The following is an 11,263-nucleotide window of genomic DNA, read 5'->3' as shown; positions in this document are numbered from 1 at the left end:
TAACAGGTGCAGCATCAGTGCACCATCGTTAATGTTCACATATGTGTTTGAACTTTTGTGCTATTTTAAATGTCATGTGAGTGAATGTTATTTATTCTCCTGAAGCTGATAAAGTATTCACATGGAGGAGTTATTCTGTACTTCGACTCATGCTCGCTCTCCTTTTTCAGTCTAAATCTTGACAACAATCCTCAGGTTAGGAACACTTAAAGGCAGATTAATAAGTGCTGTTAAGCTTCAGCTTTGTGTGCTTCAGTGTTAGAGGTCTTCCTCTGCTCTTGCAGGACGCACTAACATTGCCGTACACAGAGGGACGCATTACTGCAGCTGTTGTTAATCCGTACGAGCCTCTGAGTGACACGCTGTAGTTTATGTGGTCCACTGAAAACAGCTGGCAAGTGTGTGTGTGTTCAGGGGGAGGAGCTTATGATCCATCTGTCTCCGTTTCTCCACAGCTCAACACGGTAGCAGGCAGCGAGGGGAGGCTGGGACAGACCCGAGTCCTTGTACTGCTTTAATTAAAACACGATTTGAGCCTCTGTTGGCTCAGAATCTAACAAGCGTCCAACACATCAGCCAAAGAAGACAACACCAGGCAATTAAACACTCATTTTGCCTTCGTCCGAGCCAGTCCTGGAGCCTCGATGCTCAGCCCCATGAGGCCTTTCACAGCAGACAGGTCTTTATTCAGCCAGTGCCAGGTCTGCCATGAGTGCAAAATCAGGGACTGTTGAAAACACTCATCTCTGGCAGATTTAAGCAAGGACACCAAATAAAAATAAAAAATAAAAAAAAAAGAGTCACATTTAATATCAACTTCTGGTTATGATTTATTAACTTATTCTCTTTAATTCATGAAAAAGAAAGAAAGAAAATCTTTAAAAACTAAAAAACTGTCAGTATAATAAACAATTGACAAGAATGTTTGATGATGAAAATAAAACCCAGAAATGAAACAATCCTCAGCAGAAACCCACACGTCTGAAAAAAGCTTTTCATGTGTCGGCATGAAGCCGGCCTTTCATCTTCTTTCATCACACAATCATATTCAAATACACGTGGTTTCCTCCCTGCACAAACGAGAAATCATAAACAGCTTAGAGAAAAACAAAAAATCCCAACTTGGTTAATTTATCAAGTTCATATTCGGTTCTTGCATATTTCAAAGCAAACGTGATTTGATAAAACTCGATTATTTAGCAAACAGAGAATTTTACAATGAATCTGTATCCAAATGTGAAGAGAATAAGAAGATAAGCTCAGTTTGACGTTCTTTACATAAGATATAAAACATAAGCAGCAGGTAAACTGGGTAAAGCACTAACAACAAAAGCTTTGGTTTGTCCACCGAGCCTAAAAATTCTCCTCAAAAATGTTGAGAATCTGAGTGTTCATCAATCGTGCCTAAGCTTCAAATACAACAACGCACGTAAGCAAAAACACCCGATTCCTTTACAATTTGTTATAAATATTACAATTTTGGTTACAGTTTTAAAACTTTGGTGGATTGCTGGATCACCACAAAGAAAAGGGAAAAAAAAAAAAACACATGGAAAACCCCCACAACAGATATGCATTTACCCTCAGAGCCACCTACAGCAATTCCAACAGGCTCCAACATCTATTTGTACCAGTTCAGGTACGAGGCAGGTCCGTCTCCTGTTACGGGTTAGTCAGATTTCTCCAATAACAAGCTGAAGAATTGAGATCAATCAAATAATGTGCCAATATTTCCTAAAAATATTCTTAGAAGACAGAAAACGCACCTCACAAAACAAAAATTATACTTAAAGAGGACCTATTATGCTCCTTTCCAGCTCCATATTTCTATACTTGGGCTCTACTAGAGTAGCTTTGCATGATTCCCAGCCTAAAATAATCCTTATTTGTCCTACAATGGGTCTCGTGAACAGCAGGAGCTCAAGACCTGATCTGTTTTCTGAGAAAAGCATAATAAACAATGGCTCTCAGTGCGATCACACAGAACCAGAGACAGTCTGACCTCGACTCGCCAGATCGTCTGAAACTTGGTGCTGTTTAATAATGGATATAAGCATAACAGGTCCCCTTTAATCATTATGCAGGTTTGTACACATAGACAGGATAATAATACAAGCAGCTGTTATAAAGTCTAAATTATTTAGATGAAACACTAATCTGTTTAGTGCCTGGTGTTAGTGTTCCTGCTTAACTCTGACAAATCTGCTGATATGTTCTAAGAAGAACATGTGCTCTGATCACACAGATGTTCCTGCGAAACTGGGGAACTATCAGAATATGGACCTGAATGTGGTTACTCTCCCTGCCTTCACTGAAAAAAAAAACAACAAAAACAAATCCCTGATGACGGGGTGCAGGTGAGTAATGTGTTGAACTTTAGTGTTGCTCTCCTTGTCTCTGCGCACCGTGAGGAGCAAGAACAGGCCGACAGCTGTGACCCAGCAGTGCGAGACATAAACAAGGCTAAAAGAAACGGACGGGGCTAATGGACTCGAACCCATTCCATTAAATGAAAGAACTGGAGGAATTTTCCATCTGAGCCTCTTCAACGTCTTTCTTTCATACAGCCAATCCCACAGCAGCAGTGGGACACAGATGTGTTAGAGAGAAGCGCGAGGGGGCATCGACGGCTCAGCAAACTGGAGGTGTGGACTGCAGCTCAGATGTAGGATCGAAGTTCGGCTGAACGCTTCGTTGGAAGGAAATATTTTAGGCTGGATGAAATCTGAGGCGCTTCAGCTGTCCGCGCGCTAAACAATTGCGAACACTCGAAAAAGTTACCTGAGCGAAATGTTCAATACGTAAAAACAAGACGCAAAATATAAACTCATATTTATGCCAGCATAATTTTCCCCAAGATTAAAAGCTGTGAGCGGTTTCAAACCTTCATGATGAAAGTTAGAAACGATTTTAAAGATGATGCAGTCTGCGCCAACAAAATGCAGGTAAACGAATACCTTTAAAACATGATATATTGTGTTTAAATTGGCTTCCATTCAACTGTACAGGTGCAATAATTCAATGTAACATAATACCTGCTTCAACAAAAGTCCTCTAATAAAAAGCTGCTAGCAAAAATGAAGTTCCACTCGAAGTGTACGCTGAGGTGGTGACAGGAGCTTTCCAGGTCATGTGATCACTTTGTTGTTCTACTTTTACATCTATCAGTGAAAACCTTTCCCTCTTTTTCATGTTATTGCACAGTACAGGCATCTGCACTATTAAAGTTTCTGCTAAAAGACACACAAACAAACACAAACCCCAACAGTCTCCACTGTGATTATGAAGAGACGCCTCTTTTCCCCTGCGTCTAAATGATCCACGGTCCATTAAAGGTGAACTGCGTCCTGAAGTATGTGCACACGTCACACAGGACGGTTAGGACGGGTCAGATGGTTTCCATCTCAGACAAAAACAGGTGAGGTGCTTTGAACGGACCGGGAAATATGGTCATTATGACGAGCGTAGTGTTGATGGTCAGCCGTGCTGTACCGCCAGCTCCTGTCCTATGAAGTGGCGCAGGCGCTCCAGATACTGGCTGTAGAGTTCAATGTCGTTGTGTCCCGCTCCCTCAACCCAGAGAGGCTCCACAGCCTTCGGGCAGCGCTCGAACAAGGCCAGGCCGTGGGAAAAGTCGATCACCTCGTCCTCCGTGCCGTGGATGATGAGCACTGGGGAAGTGATTTTGGATACTTTCTCAATGCTGAAATGGAAAGAGAGGAAAACAGGAATTAGAAACAGAACCCGCTGAAACAGTGTGGACCGTTCTGACCAGAGATCAGGTTATCGAGTCTGACCCCGTGGCCCTCAGCAGGAAAAGGTTGCAGTGCCCACTCCAGGTCAAGGCTGAGTTCTCCAGAAGTCTTCTGTTGTTTTCCTACCACCTCTGTTCCTCGCCCACTTTACCATCGGATATTAGCTCCTGTGCTAAAGCTGACATGGGCTGCTACTGACTCCGAGTCCTTATTGTGTGGCCAAGAGACTCGTTCTGGGGCCGAGGATCAAAAATAAAAGAACTGTAACAACACATTCGAGTGAACACCCACACTACAACTGCACACCCATGTGTAGCAGCACGTGGGGTTAAACTGAACAAAGAGCTTCAACAATCCTACTGGCACGTACTGGGATTAAAACTGTTTACAGAGAGACTTGAACAACCACAGTTAGTCCAACTGGACTAACAAAACGAGCACACACACACAGGGCAGTGTGTGTGATGAGTCCTCCAGACGTAATTATGTAAAGTCTGAAAATAAACAGTGGCATGGTGGAACAACAGTTAGTACAGACACCTCAGTCAAAGACGGTTTGTAGTCCAAACCCCATTGGTGGCTTTACCGTGTAGAGTTCACATGTCGTCCCACAGAATGAACACGTTGGGGATCCTAACGTAGTCACCTGTGTGAGTGTGAGCTCCGCAGCACTGCCAGCATGCACGGTTAGATGTGTCTTGCAAAGTGCTTTGAGTGGTCATAATAGCAATGCATTTCCATAGTGAGAAAGAGCAACCACGAATCATAACCTACAAATCAGCAGATATTATCAATCATCCAGTCGATACCAGTACACCCAGTATAAGTGTGAGTGGTTTGTAAATGCACTCAACCTTGCCGTCGTGATTTTCCAGTCCAAAAAAACCAAACAAACAAAAAACTATGTGTCAACAGGATTTTCCAACAAATGAGACTCACTACACTGAAAAAACTAAAAACAAATAATTTAAACAGCACTTCAGAAGAAGAAAGGCTTTCCTTTCAGCACGTCTGTTTTCCCTGGACAAACACACTTTCACAAGTCTAAGTGGGAATCATGCTCTTCTGCTGACAGATTAATAATAATGTGAAAATATCAACAGACAGTCAAAGAGTCAGAGCACACAGATTGTGCATTTTGTTTTTGTGCATGATGTTTAAACACCCTACTCAGTGACAGAAAGAAAGAAGATGAAGCACGAACAGCTAGAGCGCAGTATAGAAAGCAGATCCCGTTTCCAACTCATCCACATGACTTGTACAGTCTCAGCTGACTCACAGCTGCATAATGGCTCAACTGTCTGGGATTTCCTTACCAGGATGACTGAGCATGCATCACATATACGGCTTTCACAGCCAATTGCTATGATATGCCGCAGTTTATCAAACATCATTTTAATTGGACAACGCAGGGAAACACAAAACCAGTTCATATCAAATTAACATTTTGTGTTTACGAACAAAATGTTATGTGGGAAAGAAATGAAGAGCTTCATACATACAAAACGTGTGAACAGTAAGAAGACTCTCTCTTACTTGGGGAAAGCGTCGAAGCAGTAGGTTTTCTTTGTGTCAGGAAACGCCACTCTCATACCAGATGTTAGAGGCGAGTGAAGAACCACGGCGGCACACTCGTACCGTGACGCCAGGTCTACAGTGGGAACTGTACCGATGCTCTGCCCGTACAGGATGATGTTCTCCGGGCTTATGCCATACCTGGTTAGAAATAAACAGAAAGAAAAAATACGTATAATACAGATGAGAGACAGCAGCCAAATCCACAAATATTACCTTTGGTGTACTAATGATTACTGACAGTACTTTCATTAATGCTTTAGTTATTTTTCAGAAAGAATTTTGTTCCTCAAGGGTCAAAGGTCACATGTCAGGTAAATTTTTTTATAGTCACCAAAAATGACTGACCAGTTTCTAAAATTCAAATTTTTATTTCACTTCATGACTACTCGCAGCTCCGTTAATGAGTGAATCTTTTACTGGCCCACACACAACACAAAAGTTTACTAACAGTGGGATTCTTCTGTAACAGAAGGACTTTCACAGAAACCTTTATATTTCAGAAAGCACATGCATATTTTTTTCAACATGCTGAAATTAAGACCCGAGTAAAGAGTGACACACAACGGTGACTTTTACATGAGCCGACCTTTAGTTAGCGCTCTGTTTTGTAACCCCCGGGCTACAGCTGCATTAGCACAGCACCGCTTCTGTTAATGAGACACTTCATCACCCTACAACGCCCTTGAGATACATCACCCCTTAGCCTTCCCTCATCCATCCATCTCGCTCTTCTTTATTCACACAGCAGCTGTCCTCACTCTGCTCCGTCCTCACCACCACCTCCATTCAACCCCCTTCATCACGCCCCTTTATTCGAACATTCGTTTTCTGCTTTTTCTCTTCTTTAGCACTTCTCACAACAAAGGCATTTTTTGCCTGGGCACATTTTAAACATCGTTTGATCCCAGCTGTATCCATTGTAAACTCATGCCCCATTTTGCCCGAACAAGTTCGCCTGGGATAATAAAATTACACCTCGAAGGACACGTTTGGGCCAACTGCATCATCACATACCGTGTACGCAGGGCGTGCCAGGCAGCATCTATGTCTGCATACAGATTCTTCTCGGAGGGCTTGCCGGTGCTGACGCCATAGCCCGAGTAATCATAAGAGAAGATGTTGCAGTTGATGCGAGTGCCGAGGCCAATGTAGAAACTGCTCATCTGGCCGAGGTCAACTGCATTGCCGTGGGAGAAAAGCACCGTAAACCTGCAGGGATGATTCAGACAAAGGGTTAGTAACGAGCTAACAGACACAGACAGGTGCACGCTTGTCGGTTTTCCTATTTCCTTTAAAATAAATAAATAAAAATCACTATCAGCACTGGAGCCAAAGATCCAGCCTCTGCTGTGCTCTAATCAGAAATATATGATATACAGAGAACTACATTGTGATTACATGAGAAATATTCTTGTTTAGCGTTGCCAACAATACCATAGCTAAACACAGAACTTTTATTACGGCAGAAAAACAACTGTGCACAGAAATTAATCAAATCACAAGTAACCTGCTGTTTAAATCAAAAAGGTACTTGATTCTAGAGCAGGGCGATATGGCCAAAAATATTTATCACGATATACATTTGAAAATTTGCGATAACGATATAACTGACGATATAATTGATGCGAGACAAAATACTCCACAACATTACTAGCGCAAAAAGACAACGTTCCATTAATTTTCACTTAAACAAGAAGCTGGTTTTTATGTACATTAAAGCTTTATAAAAATGTAACAGTGCAAATGCAAATTCCTTGCTGAAAGTTTAACCAAAAGGCATTTCCAGTAGAAATGGGCTGACATATCCTGAGCATAACCATGTATAATATCCACTGAAGTTAAAAAGAGGTGCTTTGCAACATTAAACTGTAGTGTGCAGTACGTATTTTTTGGACCATAAGGCACATTGAGCTAAACAAAGCAGTCAGATAAATCAAACTTTATTAAACTCATTCTTCTTGCTTCCTCCACTTCTGTACCATTGATTCATTGATGTTGAATTCTCTGGCAGCTGCTCTATTCCCATGTTGTTGCAGTATATTAATGACTAGCCTTGTATTGTGGATGGATTATCTCAGTTGTTCTCCTGACTGACGTTTGGTCCGTTTACAGCATCCTGCCATGCGATTGCATTTGTCTCTAACCATGAGGAACCTTAGTGTTCATCCTCCAGCTTCACTGTTTATGTTATGCTAACATAGCTGTGTCGCTAGCGATCACGTAGCACATCATTATATACCAGCTAGCCCAACTTCAGTAACCCTACAAACGTCACTGCTGTTTAGTTTCCTGCCTTCATTTATGTTGGAAGTGATAGCAGAGCTGTACGTTTGAATTTTTTCAGAAATCTCTCAGTCAGAACATGCTATATCATGCTTAGGTAACTAGCGAAACTAGCGAGCTAACTTCCGCTAGCTTCCTGCTAACTTCTAACTCCGTTAAATGTAATAAATTTTGTTTTCATGGATGCCTGGAAGTTAAACTGAATTGTTACACCTGGTAAAGCAGCAATGCTGATCGTTTTATTAAAGATGAAAGAATTTAGACAGTTAACTCTCAGTGATGCTGCAGTGTTTGTTTGACCTGAAGTGTACTGAGTTTAGGACCCAGATTACTCCCAGATTTAAGAGCATCTTAGTCCGACAAATACAACAATAACGACGGCCGCTTGCATGTTCTGCAAAAAAATGTGCTTTGTTGTGTATCTGACGGACAAACACCAAACCAGTTCCACATCACTGAAGTTGCACCATTTTTACAAACCAATTCTGGTTCATCTGTTTCACTCAACAATCGGCCATGTGCGTATGAAAACAAAGGCACTGCGCATGCGCGTTTTACTCATATTCTATCGCGATATTTCATTTTCCTATCGTTGCCTAACATTATACCGGTATTACCGTGAACGGTATAATATGGCCCAGCCCTACTTGATTCTATAAAACTGTTGCAGGTTGAAGGATTATTTACCACGAAGGACTCTTGCTTCCAGACATTTAGTATAACCTGAGAAGCAGGGTATCCACTGTGAACGCTGGGTATCTAGCCCTTGGCTGTTATTCATGAATGCGTGTTGTGCTCTCTGGAGTAACCTGATACTTTTTCTACACACCGACTGTTTTGAAATTCTCCCTCAGTGGTTTTGTTTATGAGCTCTTGCAGCCCGTGGCTTCGCTCTTAGCCTTTCCACTTAGAAAGCAGCAAAACAATGACTCTGCCATATCACGTCAGGCCTGGGATCATTCTTTGTAATACTAGAGACACATTAATGCAAGATAAATGGACTGTAACACAAGCCTGTCCATTTCTTTTTAATTCATTTGGTAAATTAATCAGTAGCAGTTGAGAGTTAAATTCTTTTACATCTCATAAAATACTGTCAAACCTTCTAAGATGAAGAAGGTTATTTCCTCTTATAAAGCCATTTACCAACAACGGCCAATAAAGTCAATCACACCACATAGCTGCAAATGTTTTGTCTCTGACTGGAAACTTATGTTGTCAGGGAGTGTGCAAATCTTTTTACTGCGATCAGTATCACGAACAACAGTAAATTCAACTTTAAGGCTCTACAAACAAGCAGAGAAAATAATGAGAAAGAATAAAGACAACAGAATAAAGTCTGACAGGTGTGCCATGATCTACAGAAAAAACCAGGAAGAGAAAATCTTTGCGTCAGCTGAGTCAACAAGAAAAGAAAAGAAAGCAAACCTGGGCGTGAAGAAGACTGTTGAGGAAGAAGACTGTTTAAATGCTTCAGAGCGAGTGTGACATACCTGTCAGTCACAGCTGACAGCTAATTCCATTTACCTGGAACTAGGAGCGCAGCGAATGTACATGCAGCCGACTCGGTTCCCTCGGCTGGATCGAGCAAGAAAGACCTCCGTAGTGTCCAGCTCTCTTTGAGAGTACTGAAACTCCGCTCGGTCCGTCAGGTGAAGCTTCCATCCCCCCTCTACGGCCCCGGTCCCCCCGCTTCCAGCAACCGAGGCGCCACTCCGCGCCCGCAGGCTGGATGTCCCCGTCGCCCCTGGTGCAGCAGGGCCCGCCTCTGGGTCTGGCAGAAAGGTGTACGTGGGTTCTGGGGGCAGGAAAGCTAGCTTGGCTGCAATGCGGCTCGGGCAAGGCGGGCAACAGAACAGGCAGCAGAGCTCACTGAGAGAGAGGCCATTCATCCTTCACTGAGAAGAAGAACACAGACAAGAGGATCACTGTGCAAATGAATTCACATCATGCAAACGTTAACACAATGAAACACTTATTACAATTTAATGCACAGGCCCTTAGTCTGTGGGTGCCGACAATGGGGATGAAGATTTGTCTACACCAGTTTTGGCAGAAAGCATTTCAAACATATTAAATTAATTTTGACGGTTAATGCACTGTCAATCATAATAAGCAATAATAATAATCTGTAAAAGTTTGCCACCTTGAGCGCCTTAATCTCCTTAAATGTGGCTCAATAATTATTCACAGAATAAGTTTCAGGGTTTTTTTGTTTGTTGTTGTTGTTTTTTTAAGAAATCTGAACGCCAACCTGGGCTTTTGCAGCTGTGATGGACCATATATTAAATGTGTTAAATGATTTGACAGACTTGAGCCACAGACCCATCGTTTTTTCTTCATACTTCACACTGATGTTTATAGAGTTCCAGGTAAACCACAGTGACTAATGCTCGTTGTTTTTATTACAAGTCATGAGTGAGAATAAATGCACGTACACGGGGTCCAACATGACCCCCCCGTGTGAAACAGCAGACCTACCTGTTGAGTTGAAGCCTGGTCAAAGAGAAACGAGCTGTGCTGAAACAAAACAAACAAGGAAGTCTTCCTTCCACCTGACCAGAATTCAAACTCGGGACGCTGCCTGCAGCCCTGTCAGCTGAACAAGGAAAAAGAGCTGGAGCCTTCCGGCTGACAGGGAAGTGTTATTTACAAAGTGTCTGCTGGCTTTTCTTTGTAGTCCCTGAACGCCACATTCCACTCATTTTACACCCTGGGACAGACAAACGACGCGCTTTTCTCTCCAAACGCGTCCTGGAGAGCTAACTAAATAAAAACACCAGCAGCTGGTTTTAGTTTGAGATCCCGACTTCTCAGTTTGGGAGACTCGCTTCCAATAAAAGTCCTGCCCTCAAAGTGACCGAAACTAACTTTATACACGAACACAGAGATGTCCCTCTGTGCCCCCTGTCCGAAGAAGTGACAGTGAAGACCAAAAGAAGGGACAAGTCTTCCCCTCGCTTCCCGGAGAGACGTAGTTTTTTAGCGCGTCCCAGCTAACGCTATGCTGGCTTAAGCTAGCAAGAAGACACAAACACAGCTGCTCGGTAAAAGCGGGCTCGCGCTGTGACGTACAGCGCCGTTAAAATGCAGATCCCGGTGTGAACGCTTCTGTCCGCGAGCCCATTCTGGACGCTGCTGGCGTGTCCTCCCGGTTTATACACAGCCCTGCCTGTCGTTATTAATCCACACAGATGCGGTGTTTTCCTACTTCTCTGTCGTTTCACCGCATCCGGAAGTGACAGTTGACCGGATATGACGCAGGAAGTTTCCATTGGACAATTATGGGAAAGGTGTTATCAGCGCGGATGACGGCGCTGTAAAAGGTGACATGTTTGAACTTGACTGTTAATTTGTATCTTTAAAGATAAAGAAGCTCAATTCACGGTATTTCTCATAATCCAAGAGTCATCGCAGTTACTTGGAGACCCGGCTGATTCATCAAAGATGATATGTGCTACTTACAACTAATTTTATTTGATAAAGAGCACATTGTGCCCTAATGGATCTATGTGTGATCTCAATTCAGTTAACAGCTTATATCCCCTTTAATTTCTCAGTTCAGTTTTATTTATATAAAGTCAAATCGCAACAACAGTCACCTCAAGACGCTTTATATTGTAAAGATGTAAGAAAAAAATACAAAG

General features: G+C 42.5%; 1 protein-coding gene across 2 annotated transcripts; it reads right to left on the bottom strand.

Moving 5' to 3' along the window:
• Positions 1–805: 805 nt before the first annotated feature.
• On the bottom strand, positions 806–10,878 carry abhd17ab (abhydrolase domain containing 17A, depalmitoylase b). Of its 2 annotated transcripts, XR_013095594.1 has the most exons (6): positions 10,098–10,878; positions 9,144–9,514; positions 6,348–6,542; positions 5,292–5,471; positions 2,035–3,703; positions 806–1,870 (listed from the first exon to the last, which is right to left on the bottom strand). XR_013095594.1 is itself a non-coding variant. In XM_004552707.3 (5 exons), exons 2-5 carry the CDS (start codon positions 9,506–9,508, stop codon positions 3,478–3,480), a joined length of 966 nt encoding a protein of 321 aa, XP_004552764.2. In that variant the 5' UTR covers positions 9,509–9,514; positions 10,098–10,878; the 3' UTR covers positions 806–3,477. The 2 variants fall into 2 exon arrangements, 1 of the variants encoding a protein (XP_004552764.2); XM_004552707.3 differs by having other exon boundaries at positions 806–3,703.
• Between the last annotated feature and the right edge of the window lie 385 nt (positions 10,879–11,263).

Source organism: Maylandia zebra, linkage group LG23 (genome assembly GCF_041146795.1).
Source record: "Maylandia zebra isolate NMK-2024a linkage group LG23, Mzebra_GT3a, whole genome shotgun sequence".
Lineage (NCBI taxonomy): Eukaryota > Metazoa > Chordata > Actinopteri > Cichliformes > Cichlidae > Maylandia > Maylandia zebra.
Note: the sequence above shows the minus strand (reverse complement) of the source record. Positions and strands in the feature narration are given on the sequence as shown.

Excerpts from the sequence above, each read along its gene's own strand:
- abhd17ab (XM_004552707.3), bottom strand. The coding sequence starts at position 9,508 with ATGAATGGCCTCTCTCTCAGTGAGCTCTGCTGCCTGTTCTGTTGCCCG. Across the intron at positions 6,543-9,143 it reads CGCTGCGCTCCTAGTTCCAG|GTTTACGGTGCTTTTCTCCC; the intron begins GTAAATGGAATT and ends TCATCCCTGCAG. Across the intron at positions 5,472-6,347 it reads TGGCACGCCCTGCGTACACG|GTATGGCATAAGCCCGGAGA; the intron begins GTATGTGATGAT and ends ATTTCTAACCAG.